Genomic DNA, 21,008 nt, shown 5'->3' with positions numbered 1-21,008 from the left:
AAATACTCCTTGAGTAGCTGTTGTAGTTGTACTGGAGGGAGTAATTTCCATTTAGTGTCTCCATATTTGGCTCTTGAAGGTGCCTCAGTACAAAAAAAAAATTTAAAATAATAAAATAGAGACCCCCAAGGGCCTTGGAGAGCTAATGCTGTTATTTCAGTGCTCGCCCTGCTCATTTTAAAGAATGCTTCAAATACAGCGTGCATGTTGTTTGATTACCTGAGAAATTAAGACAGCTGGCAAGTAGAGAGAGGAGATATCTGTATCCCACAAAGTAAATGGTGTGATAATGTGTGCTATAAATACAGATTGACAGCTGTATGCATTTCTGTGGTGTTAACCTGTGAAAGTGTGCATGCAGTGACTGTGTGCTTCACTGCCACCCTTCACACATACATGGCCATTATATCAACTCATTTGCATTTTGAGTTGTGGAGCAATCCTGCATTGTGTACTCAACCTCTGTGTAACACTGTATGCTGTGTTAATGCTAGAAAATACTTTGTTCAGGCTGTGACAGATAAAATAGCTTTTTTTTCTAGGGCGTCAAACTGTATCTGTATCTGTCAGGCTTCTCCTGCCCCTCAGTGCATTCCCTCTGCTTCCTGCTTTGTCCTTTCTGTGTTGTCTCTTTCCCCTCAAAAGCAGGAATGGTTTCTTGGAAGCTTCTTTCAACTATTCCACTGTTTTCTTGTCAGACATGGTGGTATTTCTAAAGAACAAAGAACCTTGGAAAGCTACCTAAAATGACAACACAGGCGTGTTGACAGCACTCGTGTTTCTGTGCAGGCACAGAACTGCACAACATCACCCTGTGAGCCCTGCCCAGAGCTGTGGCTGAGTTGGTTGGGTGTAAGGGCTCTGTGCCTCACCCATTTCACAGGCATTTCCATGCCTGTTCGCATGGCCACAGATTTTTCTGCTCGCTTGACTGCTCATTATATGTGAGAGCAGCTTGAGAAGGCAGAAATCGAAATTGGGATTGTATGCATGGTAAAACACAGTACAGTGAGATAGAGAATTGCATCTTTTCCAGCATATGCCATGTATGGACACATGTTAAATGTACATTTACAGTAATATTAAATTTATATTTAAGCTGTCACAAGTATGGAAGTATAACGATTTTCTTTCCATCGGATTTTTTTAATTATTATTTCCCTAGCAACACGTCTTTCAATGTCTCATTTCTCCCCTGTAGAACAATTTAAGGCAAGACTCAGATAAAGAAATACAGGAGAAATGTGAACAAGCTCCTCAGATGGCTTTTAGAACTTGGTCCATGCAGCAACACAGCAGTCTGAGAGCTTCACTTTGGGTGAAACCCAAGTTTGATAGGTAGGAAGTGTGATCCTTTATAGCAGTGACTGCCCTGTTACAGGGCTGATCTTGAGGCCACCAGAGACAGTGAATCATTGGAGGAGTCCCCTGCAAACTATTTGCAGGCAGTGCACAGGTACTGCTCCATCCAGGTTGTTCTAAAAGATGAAAATGAGGGAAAGCTGTGGGAGACAGCACAGACATGACTGAAGATCCATTAGCTCCAGGAAAATACCATGAAAATTACTGGAAAGAGATGAACTTTTGACTCAACACCACAGGCTGTAGTACTTTCATACCCTGATTGAAGTGGTACAAACTTCCCTCTCCTAAACACTCCTGCCAAATACTGGGGAGAGGGGGTTATTTCTCACCCTTACCTGTGGAAATAGCTTATTCTCAAGTATCCAATATCAACAGATTTACTCCATCCTTACTGGGGCAGGATTCCCTTTGCAATCATTTGGAGTCTCACCTAATTAAGGTTAAAGAATTTCATCTAACATGAAATGGTACATTTTGATCTCATGTGGATAAGCCATGGTATACAAAGAAAAAGAAAATCTGCTGATCAGAGCATAATTCAATGTGTGGAGATGAGTCCTGACAAAGCAAATGTGTACAGTTAAAGCCAGTGGAAGATTTGCTGTGAATTGACCTGCACTGTGAGTAACCTCCTGTCCACAATTATCTGTAGGAGTTATTGATGAAAACTGATGCTATGGCCAAGGATCAATTAAAGAATCAGACATGCAGCTATGATCATCTTATTTTGGTGTGTTGTCACCTTTTTATATTCATCTCTATTTTTCTGTAACCTCTATGACATAACCACTGAGTTATATCAAGATGTCCTTCTTCCTTAGTGTTCCTGCTGTTGATGTCTGCTCATAGTTTGGTTTTTCAAGTTCCGTGGTAAATCTGCCAGCAGGCATCCTGCATTCACCATTTGTAGAGTTCAGTGACACAGTGAGTTGAGTTCCTAGAAGTGACTCAGAGTTGGCTACAATTTCACTTCACCTCAGAAGATTTGAAGGGCATGCAACTCTTCCACTCCTTTAACAAAGCTACTTCCAAAGACACTGTCATGTACTGTTTTGCAACTGAGCACAGAGCCTCCTTTAATTTTGCATTTTGAAATGCTAGGATTTGCATCATAAGCATCTTTTGCTAATCTGGAAAGGTGAACAATGTGCCATCACACGGGATTTGTACATTGGCATGATGAGCATAGCCTGCTAAGAGATGGTGTCCGATTAGTAAAAGAAGGACAAAAATGGACTCAAGTAGCTTATGTCAACTGCCATGAAGTTGCCATTTAGCAGATACTTCTAGCTGATTATGCAATGTAATAAGAAACATGTTTAATATTTTAATCTAAATGGATTGAAGGCTTTAGGATTTTTTTAAAACCGAAAATTTGTACGATGTTTGATCGGTTGACTTTTTAATCTGATTTTTAAAAACTCTAATTAATCAGATTTATGTTATTCGCGGTTTCTTTTCCTGTTCTCCTTGTGTGGGTTTTTCATTATTTTATTTTCATTCTGTTTGTTTTTGGCTTACTGGCAAAGGACGGCGCCACTTTAATAAGTATAAAAAGAAGGGTAGGTTTTTTTAAATTTCTTTTCATTTCTTTTGCAACATCTATTTAGTTTGAAATAGTTACTAAGCTGTAAAGTGTAGTCTCTCTTTTTAAATTGACTCTAATGGATTTGCTGTTTGCACCACAATAAGAGTTCCTACCACTGCCATTTTCTTTGTTGTGTGTGTGCTATTAATCTATGTATAAAAATGTAAAAAGCTGACAATTATTAGGTAAGTAAGGTATAATTGCTGGAAGAAGCAACTCATGCTTTTTTTCAGTTGTTATTCTGATTTCAGTTGTTTGAGACTCTTCCTACTCTGAGGTTTTTTGGAGGCTTATTGCTTGGACAATAGTGCATAAAGTAATGTTTTTCCATCAATTGAATACGCTGCTTGAAACTGTTCTCTTTGTGCCATGTCCAGAATACTCCCAGTGGCATAAGATGTTCTGGGAGTGATTGCAATGGAGAAAACATGAATTTTGGGGTGCATCCTGCTGAATAATTCAGTATTTGGTTCATTGCTGTGTAGAGCACGTGGCCCACCCATATAAATGGTATCAGGCATAGGCTGGTAATGTATAGGAGCTTGTATTTCCTCTCTATGTCAGTAAGGAAAGCAGTGTTTGTCTTCAAAACTTGGCTTGAAATTTTAGGAACTAAAAATGGCTCAAGCAAACAGAGACCCCCTGGACTTTGAAAGTTGAATACTGAATAGCCTGTTTCCTTTGCCTGTCCTGCACAGAGGAGATGGGACCTGAGGTGAGGCAGCACTTTGGGTCCTCAGTGGCACAGACAAATAGAATGTGTGTCTGGTACTGTTCAAGTCACTGCAGTAACAGGTTGTAGATCAGACAAGTGAAGTTATTCAGATTAAATACGCAGACACCCACACCAGGTTGGTTTGCAGAGCAAAGAGCTGGAGAGGGACAACAGAATAGGAAGGATGCTGGGTTTGTGGTATTATGAGGAGATTTTCATGAGCAATAGCATTTGTTAAAGCTAATCTATTGTGGGTAGTACTTTACATGCAAAATAAATAAATAAAAGCAGTGCCTGACTCCAGGAACTAACCAGATCTATACAAGTTGAAAGGGAATTAAGGTGGAGATATAAGGAAAAACATTATTATGCAGTGTTAAAAACACACCAGCAGTGTGACTGCTGCAAAATAGAGTTTTAAGAGGGATAATGGGGCAAAAACATAACATCTGGTGGATAATGGAGGGCAAATGGGGAGACTGACCGTAGGAAACAGCTGAAAGAAGGAAGTTTTAAAGTTTGACTCTTAAAAGCATCCTAAATCCTAGAAAGGCTGAAGTCAGAATTTGAGCAGTGAACAGTGTGGGGTGAAGGGGGTCTGTAAATGGAGTTAGAGCATGAAGCTGGTGTTCTGTGTGATAGGAGGAAAAGACCTAAAACAGGACCAGGAAAGAAAAGTGACACAGTTGAAGGATAGATTAACAAATTAACAACATGATTTTTTGCAGCGCTGTTGCATATAAACATGACTGAATGAGACTGAATTTATCAACATGTTGAAAAAGGTGTTTATTTAATGTTGATTTTATTTGCTGAAAGCCAGGGCAGAATTCTGACCAAGAGATGCAATGCATAAAAAAATCTGTAAGACTTTGTCAAAGCCTGAGGGGAGAAAACAAGTAAAAAATAATATCCAGATTATGAACCTTAATAATAGGTGGAGTGATGGTACTATCCACTGGGACAGAGCAAGAATGCAGGCTAGGGCTGAGAAATAGGGGTTTAGAGAGAAAAGATAAATTAAAGAAGAAATAACTTCATTGGTAAGCATTTTACATGTTCATAATCATAGCATGTCTCATCACTTACATCATACTCTTGGGGGGGAAAAAAGAAAGTATGCTTTTCTTTGGAAATACTGCATTCCTGACTTGTCACCCACACATATCTCACATCCTTTCTTGCAGTTGACAAAATTCAGCGTGTTCAGCTTCTCTCTTTGTATCTGTTTCTGGGTGGGTTTGTTTTTGGGTTATGTGTGTTTATGTGTGTGTGTGTGCCAACTTCTGTGTGTGCTGCAGCAGCAGCACAGCCCTGGCTTGTCACTCAAATCCTCTCTCACAGTGGGTGGAAGCATCATTTAGATACTTGAACAGACAAGGCTGTCTTTGGCAACGTTCCTCTCCAGCAGTTCCCACCTCTCCGACTCAGTTCCTTAAAAAGCCTTTGTTATGAACTTTCTTCCCGTTTTCCCAGTCTCATATTTTATTAGCAGACTTATTTCATTTCTGGCAAAGTGATCATGTCCTCAGTTGCCTTGCAGTGAGTTTTATGTACAGGACAGTGATTGCCCTCGTTTTTCTTAGTTTTGCAGAACTGAAGTAGTCTGTAAAAAGGGGTTTGTGCCATTAACTCTGCCTAAAATAATTACAGAATAAATAAACGGACATGAAAGCTATTTTGACAATGACTGACAGGCATTGCTGTCTATCAGCTGCTACTTGCCTGCATGAAATGAGACAGTAGGTTTGATCCAGTGTCAGGTAGACAAGTAGAGCCAACGCAAAATCCATCACTCCAGCTTGTTCTAATTGGCAATTTAAACAGGAGCCAAGAACTGATGGGGTCACAGGCTGAATTCTTTCTGATTGTTAGTGGTCATGGCTCCAAAAGGGGCTCAAGGCACACAATCAGTAGCGCCAAGGAATAGAATACAGGAGCCCTCATGTCTAGTCTGCAGCTTTCCTCATCAATCCTCATGAATTCTGTGGGAGATTAGAAGTAAGAACAGGGGACTGGAGAGCCTGGACTCCAGAATTCTACAACAGATACCTTGTTAAATTTCTGTTACAAGACAAGTCATTTAGCATCCTAACATTTCATTGCTGTTTAAAAATATGTTCCTGTCCCTGCAGTACATGGGAGATTAAAGGAGAGGATTAGCAGTGCTGTTAGTGACAGGATGGTGACAGAAGAGTACTCAGATCACTCCCCAGCCTGCACTGGGCTGGAGTTGGTGCTTCATATCCTTTACATTCTTTGTAAGAGAATATTTGCAAAGTTGAAATAGGAGCCAGGAGCTGTTTTTAGCTTTGGGACTATTTGAGAAGGCAGGCTTTAAAAATATAGCTTTCAGCATGCAAAATATTAGCTTCTCATTGTTCTTAAAGTTTGTATGGCTTCTGTTGATTCCAGTTTTGAGCTTAGGTTATAAAGAATTTATCTACAAAAGAGCTAGTCCTGAATCAGTTCAAGTGGGGATGCTCCTGTTGTTTAGAGGCATGCCCTTCCTTCTTTTTGTTATAATTGTGCCTCTACAGGGCAGCAAAAATGCTTTAAGTTTTTTAAAGATATTTACTTAATGTTGTTAAATATACCTGATACTTGCATCTAGTGTAGCAACTTAATTAGCACTTGTTTTCTGTATTAAAATGCCAAACTCGTGCATGTGGATTGCACTGCCCTTTCTTCTGTTTCTAAATTCAAGTTGCAGCCTATGAACTTGAAATTATGTCCCAAAGACCTTGTAGTATTGTGGTGCAGCTAAGAAGGCAGACTTATTCTGTAGGACAAGATGCCACTGATGGACAAAATATGATAGGTAAAAAAGGGACATGTAAGGAATCTCTGATTTCAGTGAACACTCAGGCATCTTTATCTTTCACTACCCAACATGTAGAAATTTAGAGACCAAAGACAGAGCCATGGGCAGTCCTGTAGCTGAACTGGAACCAAATTTTACTGGCTTAATATGATAAGAAAGTTTACTTATGTCCAAGATGGAAAGCACATGGAAACACAGTAAAATCTTATTAATGGATTTTTCTTCAACAGTATTATGTAATATTTTCATACTTATTGAAAACTGGGTACATTCATTTGATCTCTCACAGCTGCTTTTGAAGGCTGCTGTATTATCAGTTACTTCACTTGTTTTATCTTTCTTCTCTTCTTATATATGTGCAGCACAAACACATCTATTTGCACAAATATTTTCTGTTTCAATGGTGTTCCATTAAGTTTGAATATTTCAAAAGGTTCCCAGTGCAGCAAGGAAGTGGACATGCATACAAATACATGCAGGACACAGGCCATTGTGCAGCTTAGTTCTGGCAAGCCAAAAATCTTATTTCCTTTCAGATACTTCCATTGGTGGCCAAGAATCTCTCTGCTCTGACTATACTCTGCTGAGCTGAATTGTGCTCACTGTGCTGTGTGCTTTGTAATTTGTTTTTGTGTTTAATTGGTTAGCTTATTTAATTGTGTTGCAATCTACATTTTGTTTTCAGGTTGCTTTGTCTCCCTGGACTTGTACTGGTGTTTGTTATTTCATTAAGTTCTAAGAGTTTGCCTTTACAGTTGTGTTGGGATCATCCTGGAGTCCTTGTGTTGATGGTAAATGTCATTGAAGCAGCTATGATTAAGTAGTATTGTAAATCATGTCATAGAAATGCAGCTGGTTTAAAAGATCCTTAGACATTTGCCATCCCTGAAAAACAGAAACAGCCCTGAATCATAGCTTCATATTTCAGCATGCATGACTTTTTTCATACCTACATTATGTCTAGGTTTGAACCTGTAATTTAGATATTTGTCTATATTTAGCCCCTGTTTGGGTGAGACTAAATTCAGTGAGCTGTCATCTCCCTTCACTTTCTCAAACAAACAAAAAAAAAATCTCTAACTCAAACGTAGAAAAATGTTTAAATATCTGCAGCTGATGTGGAACTGTGAAATTCAACATGTTATGATTTAAATCTTTTCTGGTAAATTTAATAAGGCAAATAGTAGTAACTAAAATGAGACCAAACCAGTTAGGTTTTAAATATCCTAAACTGCAGCCTGTGGGTGTAATCCTGCATCTACTGCACTGATGTTTAGCCAGGGCTGAACCATTACCAGAGAAGCAATAGTTTTTACAGCATTCACTGGGAAAGGTGTAAAATTTTACCAAAAATATTGGAAGAAATATCTCACTTTTTTTGCTCCTTCTTCTAGAAGCACCAGTGACTTCATGCTGTTAGTGCTTCTCTGCTATGAATCCTCACATGTGTGTTTGGAAGGATAATTCTGGTATTTGCTGTTTGTCCTTACTGCTGCTTTTTGTGAGCTTGGAGCATCATCTCTGATTTCTCGCTGGTTCTTTCCACTGAGACAGCGACTGAAACCTCTGAAATAGTTTAGTTTTCCCTTCCTCCTCAGTTTTTCTCGTGATGAAGTTATCAAGATACAAATGAAGATCTACATGCTTGTCTGTGACAGTAGCTGATTTCAACATCTGTTTGTTTCCATCTGTTGCTAGAAAGTAAAACTTGTTTCTCTGCACAGTCTTGTAGTGACTTCACTGCTTATATTCGAGGCAGGAATTTCACAGCTCTGATTCTGTGTTACTAGTTCACACAGAAAAAGAGTTTGTTTGTTTGTTTGTTTCCTTTCTTTTCAAAGGCATAAAATATGTGGTAAACTGAGCAGTCACATTCTTCTGTGGTAAACCAGGACCAGTGCAGGGAAACTTCTATTTCCTTGAATGCACTGATGCATGTGAAAAAGAGATTGAACTGTGTTGCTCTCTAACGATGTAGGAGATGGGGAGGACCCAAACTGGATGGGCTGCAAATCAATCCACCATTTGCAAATCATTTTAGTGTCGTGCACAGAGAACTACAGACTTCCCTTTAACATGGGCAGTGAGAGCTGCAGAGCTGCTGCAATAGTGGAGGGGGAAACAGGCTGTGACCAAGTGTTGAATCCAGAATGTACTGACAGGAGAAAGTCCTCCAGACATTTGACTCCTGGCAGAACTTTATCAAGTGTCTAGTGCACTCAAATGTCCTTTTTTTCCTCTCTGTCTCCAATGTTTAGTTTGTTTTATGCCACTTAAAAATCATTTTATGTTCAGCTGTGGCTTTACCAGTGAGGCAGCACAGTGGTCTTTTTCTCTCCCCCTGCTGTGCTTCACTGTCTTTAGAGAACTAAGATCTTTCTTGATGTTTAGTGAGATTGTCTAAGCTCGTCTTCACAAAAGCAGTAATGGGGCTTCAGTCCTTTCAATCCACCATTACAATAGTTCCAATGTATCTGATATTTCCTTAATTTTGATTTTTCCCTGTTCTTACTGACTACATTGTGACTGTTATTGGAAAATATTACAAGGGTCAATTCATCAAGCAAAATTGTCTTGTACCAAGTGACCAACCTCATTTGAAAAATTTGCTGTGGTTCTGGAAATTGGTGCTAGATAGCTTGGGAAGACATGTTGGTAATTCTTACATAGATTTTTGTAGCAGTTGTTTAGCTAAGCAATTATCTAATGGAAATAGGTACTTTGTACAATAGTAGAGAAAGGAACAGTTAGTGTTGTCTTTTTGACAGATAGGCTCACCCTGAAGGCAGGGAGGAAAAATATTTTTGACAAATTTTTGCCCAGGCAGAAGTTTGCTGAGTGTTCAGAAGGATGTAAATATTCATTGTGCAATAAATGCTGTTCAGCCACTTCTATTAAAAATCTCGCCATTTTTTTTGTAGAACAGCTTAAGTACTTATTGATCGAGAACTTCTTGCCTCCCAAAATGGAGGCATCCCCATATCTCTACAGGTATTTTAAATGAATTGAATTAATCATAGGCTTAAAAGTCTCTAGTGGTCTTCGTTAAGTTTCCTGGGTTTAATTAAAACATCTGTGCGCTTTTAATTTATCGATTCATCCAACTCATATGTCATGTTTTTAACACACCCCAGCATGCTCTGCATCATTTTTAACCCGATTTCCACTTAACTAAAGCAATTAAATTCACCCCGGATTAATTAAAGCATCCATACTTTAGTGCTTAAGTCAGCGTGTGCTGCTTTCCCCAAATGGTTTCTGAATGTCAGAGATTTGACACACCTGATGGGTTTTTTGTCCTTCTGGAAATTCTTCCGTGAGTCTCTTCCTGGCTTGCTAATGTGCAGTTTGGCAGAGCTAGACAGGAGAGCTTGGGAAGGCTGGGCTTGGGCACCTGAAACAGGGACAGCAGAACATTGTTGGGAAAGGCTGTACATTCCCTCTTAATACTGACCTGATGCCTGCAAGGGTAGGATCCCACTACTGTTAAATCATTCAAATTAGTTGTGTGTTCTGTAAAGTAAACAGTTTCATGAAGTAACTCCTGAAGCATCTGATGTTGGTGACAGTTTTTTCATAGCTGATCCTTCTGCTGCTGCTGGGTGGATTTCTACAAGATGACTCCTGGCTGGAAGAGCACAAGGCCTTAGAGAAGCCTAAGTGATGTTGTAGGTCTTCCTAATTGTTGCTGTTCCTCACAACATTTCAGCCTGACAGAAGTTAGTGACCTCTGAATTCAAACACTGTTCTTCCTGACCATGCAGATGGCGTGTTTGTGAGGCACAAAGAGCAGATGAGAGAAAACAGGCTTGGATTCGTTCAATCTCCCATTCCAGGATGATTTTCTTGAGCCTAAGTTTGCTAGGGTTGGGGCAACTTCTCACCAGGAAAGTAGCATAAAACCAGCATAAACTGGTAAAAACCCATGGAGTGGTCTTAGAAGTTATTTCAGACTTTCATATCTGTAAATGAACTCCACTAAAAGCTAATAGGCATGCAGACAAGTAGTGAAATGTGCAGCCAACTGATTAAAATAGGTTTAAATAGAAAATATGAAGGAAAGTGTTGTCAAACAAAATAATTGCATTTTCAGGCTACAAATAAGAGATTCATGTGTCTCATAATTTTTAGAAATATGGGCAAATACTTGGTGTAAGAAGACATGTAATAGTTAAGGGCAAATACTTGGTGTAAGAAGGGATGGGTAACAAAAAAATAAGGGATGTTTCAGTACTATTTTGTTTATAATAATAATGTAAAGTCTAGAGCCAACATTTGACAGGTTGACAGCAATTAACTTTTTTAATAACTGGGCTGATTTTCTAAAATGCAAATATTTGCATTTCCTTTGGGTTTAAACTCATTTAGATTAAGATTGTTCATATATGAATAGGTATGACTGTATCTTACGAGAACAGGAACTTGGCTGTAGCTTTTGGAGTGAAACTAAAATTATCCAGGGCTTTGGTAGACAACTGTAGTAGGATTCAGGTCTAACATCAGTAAAACACACTTGATGACTTAGTAGTCTAATTTGTCCATTGAAGAGAAATTAACATTTGTAGTCTAAATGCCACATATGCATCACCAACATAAATACCAAAAAGAGAAAAACAGCAGTACAATGTGGCCCTGCTCATATTCATTAAGTGTTTGGAACCAGGCAGCTGTAGACTACATTTATTTTAGATATTTCCTCTATTTCTCCTCCAGTTTGGAGCTGACATGGAGTGCATTTATAGGCTTCAGATCAGACTGTCAAAAACAGTAATCCATTTTCTTTGTATACTGGCAAAACCTCGCATAATCTCTCAGCAGTAGCAGCTTAATCTCTGCTGGAAGGAAGTCCAAGTGTGAGCTATTACAGAGTCTGAATTAATCATCCCCTAGAGGAACTGCACCCAGAAGAGTCACTGGAAAGGTTCATTGGTGAGAAGTTTGACCTCTTATCTGTCTTCAGTACAATTCCTGGTGGTCACTGAAACAAAGAACAACTTTATTTTTTATTATGCCGTTGTGTATTTCACTTCTCATGGAACTGGGAATTCATGCAGCTCTGCCCAAAGAGCATTTCAAAACTGCCCAGTCAGTTCAGTGATTTTTCCTGACTGAAATTCACTTCCTCCTCCTAAACTGGATCATCTACAGATAAAAATAATCTTTATTTCTCTTAGGTCTCTACAGTTCAACAAGGGCTGAATATATCTTACATAGGAGTATAAATAGTGTCTCTTCAGTATGTGGGGTTTTTTTTCTGAATGTATGTGTTTAGAGGTTATATTAATGAAGTAAAGCTCAGACCAAAATTCCATTTCACCCATGGTTTCAGCTATGATGGTGGCCTGCAGCAGGGAGTTGAGGAAGGGTAAAAATTGTAGCTGTCTTTGTTGCTTCTCTAGTAAATTCTTTTAGTTCTAGAGCTAGGACTTCCTACAATAGATGATGTCTCTTTGTTTAGGAGCCTTTGTAGAGTTTCACTCCATGAATTTGTCTAATTCTGTGATCAATCCTGGGATGTTCTTCCATGAGTTCTAACTTTTCAGATAATCTTGATGGAACAGTCAGCAGTACTTAGAATGTAATGGCACTTTAGATGATGTCCAAGTGCTCTGTTAGTTCAGTCTTAAACTCACATTTGAACACTCAGCCCTAATTTTCCGTACTGTTTACATTGTGAACAGGCAGTAAAGCTCATCATTTTTTCAGCACCAGCTTGTGATAAGAAGAAACTGGTTTATGTGCAAAATTAGGGCTTGTAATCCTTATGGATACCATTCTGACCCTTACTCAAACACTACCCCTTGGAGCAGTTTTGTCCATCCAGACCAGTGACTCCCCTCACCAGCCCACCACAAAATACTGTGGTTTATGCATTAAAAAAATTTGACATAGGAGGACTCCTAAGCCTGTAGATGACACAAAGGAAGCTAATCTTCTTCTGCCATGTTCAAAAATCTACATTTGTATGTAAAACTGAGCTGCTTGCAAAATAAGAGCAATAGAAGGGCATTGCTTGTGACCTGGTCCAGGACAGGGAAGCATTGTAGGTGCAAGTTCAAAAACCTTTCAAGTCTCCATATATTTATGCCCAGACACTCAAATATCTTTGAAGAAAAGAATATCAGTTTGTCTGTTTTATGAGGAGGAACTGAAAAAAGTCTGCAGTAGAGAACTAACAGCCTAGATCCCAGGACTCTCTGCACCAGGGTAATGTTTGCTCTACAACAAGAGAAACCAAGCCAGAACTCTGCCTTCACATCCTGTTTGGAACTTCAAGTAGCAGGGGAAGGCCTCTCAAGCAAGCAGCTGGGTAACTAACCCGAGTTCTGCAACAGCCTCCAAGAGTTTGACTCCTCAGATATCCTTTACTGGTTTCTTGCCATGCTCTGGAAGAACACCCCTGGTGAGTATGTGTGTGTGGATACTGCAAGGGTGGGTGAAAGGAGTGTGTGCTCAGGCTGCAGCTGGGAAACCTGGTGGCTTTTGGTGCCAGACCATTTGGGCATTACCCCTTGCCATCTCCTCTCCTCATCCACGTGGAACAGGCTGTTAACAAATCACCTCTCCTCATGCATCAGGGAATATCAACATTACTCCAAAATAACTCTCCAAAGATAATCTTTAGAGAGAGAACTTTTAGAGGGATGTTTGGCTTGTCTTTCTTGCTTAATTGATGTTCTTAAATGTGTGCAGCCTACAGGGCTCAAGGGTCTGTAGTATCCATTCATCAGCTGACACCCGTGTGAAAAACAGTCTGGTTTTGTTCAAATACCAGTAAAGGGCAGAATCACATCACCAAAACCACATTTAGGGTTAATGCCTGTTGTGCTTATTCAGCCTTCACTAAGGATGTATACCCTTGTGCCTAACTTGCTTGAGTGTGCCATAACTACTCCTGAAGATCTCTGTCTACTTTTTGACAGCGCTGCTGTGAGATATGCAACTTATCTCCCTACAGAAATGGGATGGAACTTGATTGTTCCATTACATAAACCACCTTCCTTCACATTCCTTCAACAGACTTCAAGCAGTCAGTCCTGTCCTGGAACAAGGGCCATCTACTTCACGTAGGGAAACATAAACAGTCCTAAACAAGAACTCCAGATGATTCTTGAGTAGTTTCCACATCAATTGAAGCTGCCTGGGTGTAAAATTAGAGTGGATTGGTTTGGATCTCATCCTGCAGCAACATGGTCTAGCAAATAGGCATAGCAAACCTTTTTCTGGATACCTGCTCCAGTTTTCTGTGGAAAAGCAGCTTGATTCTCTCTCTTTCTCACACAGAACAGCCTATAAACCCATACCAAAAAGATTAAGGAAGAACCATTTATTACAGCAGTGACAAACCAGCTTCTTATAACCCACACTTGCTTGCATTCTTGCTTACATGTTTCTTCTGCAGTCCTAGTGACATGGCAGTCTTGGAAATGCCAAAATCTGACCCAGATTCTCTGTCGATTTTCTTACTCTCAAAGTGATATTCCAGTCACATAGTTTGTAGAATAACCCCAGCAGAGGGTTGTAGATTAAACTGCAGCTTTAAGTTGCAAGTGTCTTAATCTTAACTGTATTCACTTCATCCCTAGGGTTAAATGACAGATTCTCTTTTTTGTCCCAAGTCAGTTCTGGTGTCAGTGACATCGTGGCAATGCACATTGCAGTGGCAAACCACTGAAGGCAGATTGCTGTTCAACTCATAGACAAGCTTCACGAGGACTGAATAGATTTATGAACCATAGCAAGACCTCTGACCTGGTAAAAGCATGAAGAGAGGAATGAAAAGCTGTGACATGGCTTTCAGCTTTACTTAAATTCCTGGAGCACCATAGCAGAGTGAGGGAAAACTAAAAATCTACTGTGGGAGCCCTTTAGCTCAAGACCCAGCACTATTTAGTAATCTTTCTTTTCCGATGCCAGTCTCTGGTGTCCCAGAAGTTGAACCCTGCAAATGCAGATCAAAAGTAGGAGCTAAGAACAGCCTTCCCATAGAAAAGTTCCAAATAGCAGATATACATCTCCTTTAGCTGGACTGCAATTGCCCATTGCTTAATGAGACTTAGGGGCAAAGCAAGCAGAGAATTGATCTTACAGCAGATGCCTGGCACAGATTTATAGGTCTAGACCACTCTAGATCTAGGGTGGTCACATCTAAGTGGCTTGGGTTGGGTTGGGTTTTCTTTTTTTTGTTGTTGTTTTGGTTATCTTTTTTTATTTATTTTAGGAATGGAGTTATTTCTGCTCAGTCCCTCTTACAAGGAACTTTGCTGTTTAAATAGAGTTATTATTGTCTTTATTTGAGTTTTCACTCCACTCCACAGGAGAGGTTTGCAGAACAGAAGTCCTTTCAGGTGGTGAGTGACATATTGACCTGTAAAACAACAACACAAAAAAAGCTATTCCTCACCTTATATTCAGCTTGTGAGTTGACTCTTACTTTTTTGTCTTTATAACTACTTGAACAGATGTGGTTTGTCCAAAGAAACTGTCTACTGCCCACGGATTCATTTAGCTTTCCTGGGACATTTTCTTTCTATTCAGCTTTATCACAGCATGGGGAGGAGTTTGATGGGCAAAAGCAACTGTGTCCCAGTGCAGTTGGAGAATCCACGCTGAGCAACCATCAATAATGGCAGCTCTGAGTCTCTGCAGTGGCTTGGAACCATTGCAGAGAATAACAATCTTCCTTCCTTCTGTGGGGGACTGCAGAGGGACTGCAGGGTTAACCACCACATTGCCTTGTGCTAGAGAGGGAGATTTTTGTGTTAAAATGAGGCCCAAATAAAGGGCCAGGGTCTCTACAATCTGTCAGGGTGTGCAAGATGACACCAAGGAAGTGGCCACTCATGATTACTGTAGGTCTTCAGGACAGGCTGCCTTTTCAGGCAAATAAAGAGAGCAGGAAGAAGTGACTGCAGTTCTTACAGTGATTTGGGGAAACCTGTCAATGTCAGCCCAAACAAGCCTTTTAATAGCAGTGAAACAGAGAGTTATGGACAGAGGAATTGTTTGTGCCCCCAGGTCTTTGTGCTTGAAAAGTGGAAGTGGTGCCAGGTCGATCCCTTTCTTCCTGGCTCACCTGTGTGACTTGCAGGAGGAGCAGCACACCTGGGCAGTGAAGGGCTGTGAACCCTGGGGAACTGAGCCAGGCTCCAGCTGTGAGACCTGCAGGCAGAAGGAATAGTCACACAGCATTCAGGTTGCTACTAGTTCAGCATGTGGTAATATCATGGAAGGGTGTTTGATGATGCCATACAAAAAAGATGTAAAGCAGGCTGTCCTGGAGTGCAGTATGGACATAATGGATGTTTGTCTGTGTGGTATTTCAATCCAGCTGGTTCAGTAAACTTAACTCTGAAACCAGCTGCAAAAAAAGTAAACCCGGTAGAACTGTAGCATAAATGTTTTTCACTGAACTCAGTGAACATTCATCACATCTGAAATCCAAATGTTGCTGCTGGAAATTATATTTTATTCAAATCTGTGTGCATTTTTGGAGTGAGTAAGAAAGCAACTGGACAAGACTCACAGTGAGAGAGAACACCAGGACTGCAGTAGAATGAAGTCCTGTTGCCACCAAAGGATGGATAATATGGCTCTGAGACATAGGAACAGTAGCAAAACCCCCCAAACTCTATCATACTGATTTTTTCATTGTTTTACTGTAGAAAAAAATAGGCTAAAAAAGATTATATGTGTGATATGTGGCCCGTCAACCTGTAGTCTTAATTGAAATAAGTCTCAGCACTCCAAATTTTAGCTAACATTTCAGGTTAGAAATCTGAATTTATTTTTGTCCGATCAATTTTTTCCCATTTCAAATAAGAAAATTCCTGAAAAAATCTATCCTGAAATATGTTTTTGCAGCAGATCAATGGGACAGCTAAGATTAATAAGGGTTGCAGGACTGAACAGTGGAGAAGTTGGATAACTGGACCATTACACATTTCTTTGTAGGAAATCAATTACTTGGGTTCTTCTTGATCATCCAGGTTAAAGGGATAATAGAAGCCAAGAAGGCATTAGGACCTTTCAATGATTAATAGTCGCTTTTGAGTATATTTTTGGCACTGTAAAACTAGGTGTTAGTTTCTAATTACTTTGAAGGGTGAGAAGACAGGGAAACACTTTTCTGTCTTTATCAAACTGCATCAGAGAGAAGAGCACAAAACTGTACCTTTTCTCCAAGATTCACTTCATTCCTCCCATTTTCTGTTATTCTTCTGTTATTTTTTCCATTTCTCTGGGTAGGGACCACGTCCAGTCTTTGACAGGCCCAGAGGATCACAGATTGCCATGTTTACAAGGGAGACATGGGCATAAAGGAGTGTGAATAGGCCTTAGTGAAACATTTATATGCAGCTGGGTTTTAATAAACCACTTGTTTCTTTCCATTGCTCTGCATATGTACAACATCTGATTCCTGGCACTCAAGACCTGCCAACTACCTTTATTATTCATAGGCTTCACTTCATTTGCATTAATGACTATTTGCTCAGAATGTGTCTTACCCCCTTAATAACACAAGGGTGAGGGATAGGGGTTAATAATGGTGCTTTCTTGCCAATACACACAGGGTAAAAGCTGTCACTCTGGGATTTGGGGAAACCAGGTTCACCAGGGATATTGGTGGCAAGAGGCGTTTCTAGTAGCTGAAAGCTTGTGTTCAAGATTCTTACATTAAAAGTCAAAGACTCTAAAAAACTATGGGGACATTAGATTAAAAAATGTTGTGAAAGAAGAAAGATTCTATATAATAAAATGTTGTGGAGACTGAATGTTTTGTGTTTTGCTAGCTGTGAAAATTGAATTTTAGCTAAAGGAACAAAGCAGAGTAATGTCAGGCTCAAATCTGTTCACACTGCCTCATTAGTTATCCCAAATACCATCAGTAGTTTATAAAGAATAGAAGTTGTATTCTTGGAATGCCCAACCCAAGAGTGCTTTATTAGATAGTAATCAAATTATTTCTTTGGGAAACGAAGAACTGAACTACTGCAAATTGTCTTAGATTTTTTTTTTTCCCCAGTAAATTAACATATTTGAGTATATCTATAGCTATTTGGCAGTGGGTTTTTAGTGCACTTTTACAGGAATGCGTGCATGACCCTGGATGCTGTTTTCCTTTCGTTCCCTTTTCCAGCTGCCTGCCCGGTTCTGTGCAGTGGCAATGGTCAATACTCCAAAGGCACCTGCTTATGCTACAGTGGCTGGAAAGGTCCGGAATGTGATGTACCCATCAGCCAGTGTATTGATCCCTCCTGTGGAGGTCATGGTTCCTGCATCGAAGGGAACTGTGTCTGCTCCGTGGGCTACAAAGGAGAAAACTGTGAGGAAGGTAAGCATGTTTATTGTCTGTGCTGTAAGCTTGTTTTCTGGGTTTTGGAATTATTTAATGAGTAGGGGGAAAAGAAAGAACAGAGTAAAAATCTGAGCATGAAACTGCTGTAGCAGATTATTGTAAAAGAGGGTAGTCACAATTTTACTGATTTATCAAAGTTCAGATGAAACTTCTGGCCTCCTGCATATGTTGTTTTGCAGCATTAAGAGTGTCTACCACAAGTAAAGCTGAATAATTCCTTTATTCAGAGTGAAGAGAAAAATCTTTTTTTATGGATTGTATTTACTGAACAATTTAGGTGTGAAATGCAGAGGAAAAAGGAGCAGTGGTAGACAAAATTGTACAGCTTCAGCTTCACGCAAAGCACACGTATCAATCACTATTAAGACAGAAGCTCATGAAACAAATTTGAAAGACTTAGATAACTGTATGACTTAGAGAGTTAATGTAGGGCAAATTACTCCCGTTAGCTGCAATCATACAGGATTAAGAAAGGTACACATGAACAAAAAATGTCTTTTAAATGCAGAAAACCTTTCCAGGTTTAAAGTGTCCAATTCCTTGTGTGTGTGTAGAATGAGCAAATTTAACAAAATAACCCTGCAAAATGTAGTCATAGATTAAGCTCAATCCTGGTTGTATTCATAGTGTTTTCTGTTAGAATGCACAACATAAATTGGACTGCTTTTCTTTTTGAAGTATATTAGTATGGTTTTAAAAGGGAATTTAATTCCCCAGACAGTTGCTAACAGGCAGTTCAGCATTCCTTGGCACATCCTCAGGGCAGTAGTAGTTCATGTTACGTTATGATGACATTCCAGAGTTCATTAATCCTCCAAAAGGAGAAGCAGCTTGAGTACTAAAGTGATAGGACTGGGATGACAAGCTTTTAGGACTAAGGAGTCTCTCTGGAATATTCAGAATGGGTTGCAGAGCTGTCCACCACGTGTATTGATTTTTATCTTACCCTATGATAAAGAGCTGTTTCTCCCATCAGAAAATGAAGGGAAGAAAACTATGGAGACTTAAACCACTAAGGGGTTTATTTTTTGGACTACAGTTGTCACCTTTAGGACAAAATCTTGCATTAGTCTGAGTGAACTTACTGTGCTAAAGGGAAAAAAAAACCCACAAGGATCCTCACTAGTGGGACTGCCAACACTACAACTGCTTGTTCAGTTCATTCCTGTCACCTCCCTCCACTGAAGGTTCCCAACACTGGTTATTACAGCTTTAATCCAGAACTCACTTGTTGTCAAGAGTTTTTCCATTTTTTTTAATGGCTTACATTTCAAACTATATCCAGAAAATGCTGTAATGTCCTTTTTGTCTGCTTAGAACTGATACTTCTCAGTTCACACTGAGTGTAAGATTATAGGAGATATTCCAAAATTATCTAAAATGCCTTGCTTTAACTATCATTTGCATCAAAATCGAAGATGGAAAAAAGCTGTCTTTAACTTGCTCTACAACATCCAATCTATTCTCAGGAGTGCAAAAGCTCTCTTTCAGGTACTAACTGCAATTGTTTGCTTGGTCTCATTGAGCTTGATACATTTAATCACGTTTTGTATTATAAAAATGCTTGTATTATTAGCCAGATTATGGTAGATGGCCTAAAATAATCTTTCTTACTTCTGTAAATTTTACCTTGCAAGCAGCTCCTCCCTCACCCTGATGGTAATTTCCAGCTACTTCCATGGAATTCTCTCTCTCCTTTAAGTTGTCTGGAATGGCTGTGGTGTATCTGGGCCAGATGCCTTGGATTCCTTAGACTCCTGTAAGAGAAATAGGCTCCTGTAGTGCTTAATTCAGTTTATCTCGAGGTGAATGTTTGAAACTAGAGAAACAAACACATCTGCAGCACCAGAAAAGTTTACAGAAAAAAGGTGTTGGGTTAACACCAGCCAAACCTGGGACCACTACAAAACATTGTCAGTCAACTAAGTTTTCTGGGAGGTGAATTGCTATTTGAGATGAAAGGATAGACATTATTTAATCAACACTGTGCTTGGAAGGATGTTTTTTCTTAAAAAGATAAATGGATTACAAAGGCAGGAGGTATTTGCTACAAACTTGGAAGGGGTCAATAACATGACAAGAAAGGTTGAAATAACCTTTTGCATATATCATTGGGCAATAAATAAGTCGAAAAATTAATTTGAAAATAAATAAAAAACAACCATCATGTTTCTACCCTAGAATTCCATTTCTTTTGTACATATTTCTTACATTAATTCCAAGTGCTATAGGAAAAAGGGTATACTGTGATGTGGTGTCTTTCCAATTAATCACCTAGTTTTATTTCAAGTTTTTGCATGAATTAAAAATTTACCCTTTTAATAGCAGAATGATACTAATAATATCTGTGTAGTTAAATATAATATATGAAATCTCCTCTATTGATCTGAACTTCCAAAAGGAATGGCAAAGGTTGATTCATTTGCCATTTTCCAACTAGGATATTGAATTAGAACAAGTGGGTCAGCATTTTTGTCTTCCCAATAGCTTTTTATTTCTGATATTCGTCATGGTCATATTGTTCAAACAATTTACCTGAAATGAAAGTGGCACCAAAATCAATATTTGCGATGCACAATTTTTGCAGCCTAAACACTGTTGTTCTATTAACAAATTTGCACACAAGATGAAGTGGAGTATTTGCCAGGCTTCATTCAATCTGGTTTTGTGGGGAGACAAGTGAAATCACCAAATTAGGTTAAGTTAAGGGTGGTTTTCTTGTCGCTTTCGTGGTCGAGTCATTTTTCAATGACATTTAACTTCGTGAGTGTAATTCATGGCTCTTTGGGGACTCCGTGGTACATATTGTTTGGAAAACTCCTTGACCTCCTTTTTTGTCCTTAAGGATATAAATTGCTTTCAGTACCTTTTTTGTCAAATCTACAGAGGGCCCAGTACTAAATGAGCTCTAATGATCTGAGCTGCCAAGGGGCCCTGAGTTGCAAGTCTAACGTACCTGCCCGTTCTCCTTTGTTGAAACACCAAAGACAGTCCGTTTATAAATCCTTCTTAAATACCATTGTAAACCCTCCTCCAGCTCAGGGCCAGCACCTCTGCAGCATAAGTCAGTGCAGTTCTATTGCAGGTAATCACATTATGCTAATTTTAACAGCAGAGGATCTGGCCCGAGATGATAACTCTTAAGAGCAGGTATTAA

At 39.4% G+C, this 21,008-nt stretch overlaps 1 protein-coding gene across 4 annotated transcripts in view; it reads left to right on the top strand.

Annotated features, from left to right (window-relative positions):
- The window catches only part of TENM2 (teneurin transmembrane protein 2), a 1,665,603-nt gene that overhangs the window by 1,562,994 nt on the left and 81,601 nt on the right, over positions 1 to 21,008 (top strand). For all 4 annotated transcript variants that reach the window (XM_051794292.1, XM_051794291.1, XM_051794294.1 and 1 more), the window contains one exon: positions 17,633 to 17,827. In XM_051794292.1, the coding sequence (XP_051650252.1) occupies positions 17,633 to 17,827 (195 nt within the window). The remainder of the gene's footprint in view (positions 1 to 17,632; positions 17,828 to 21,008) is intronic.

This window comes from Manacus candei, unplaced genomic scaffold (genome assembly GCF_025592945.1).
Source record: "Manacus candei isolate 608988 ecotype Guabito, Panama unplaced genomic scaffold, ASM2559294v1 h1tg000037l, whole genome shotgun sequence".
NCBI lineage: Eukaryota > Metazoa > Chordata > Aves > Passeriformes > Pipridae > Manacus > Manacus candei.
The sequence above is the reverse complement of the archived record's forward strand: the minus strand, read 5'-3'. Positions and strand labels throughout refer to the sequence as shown.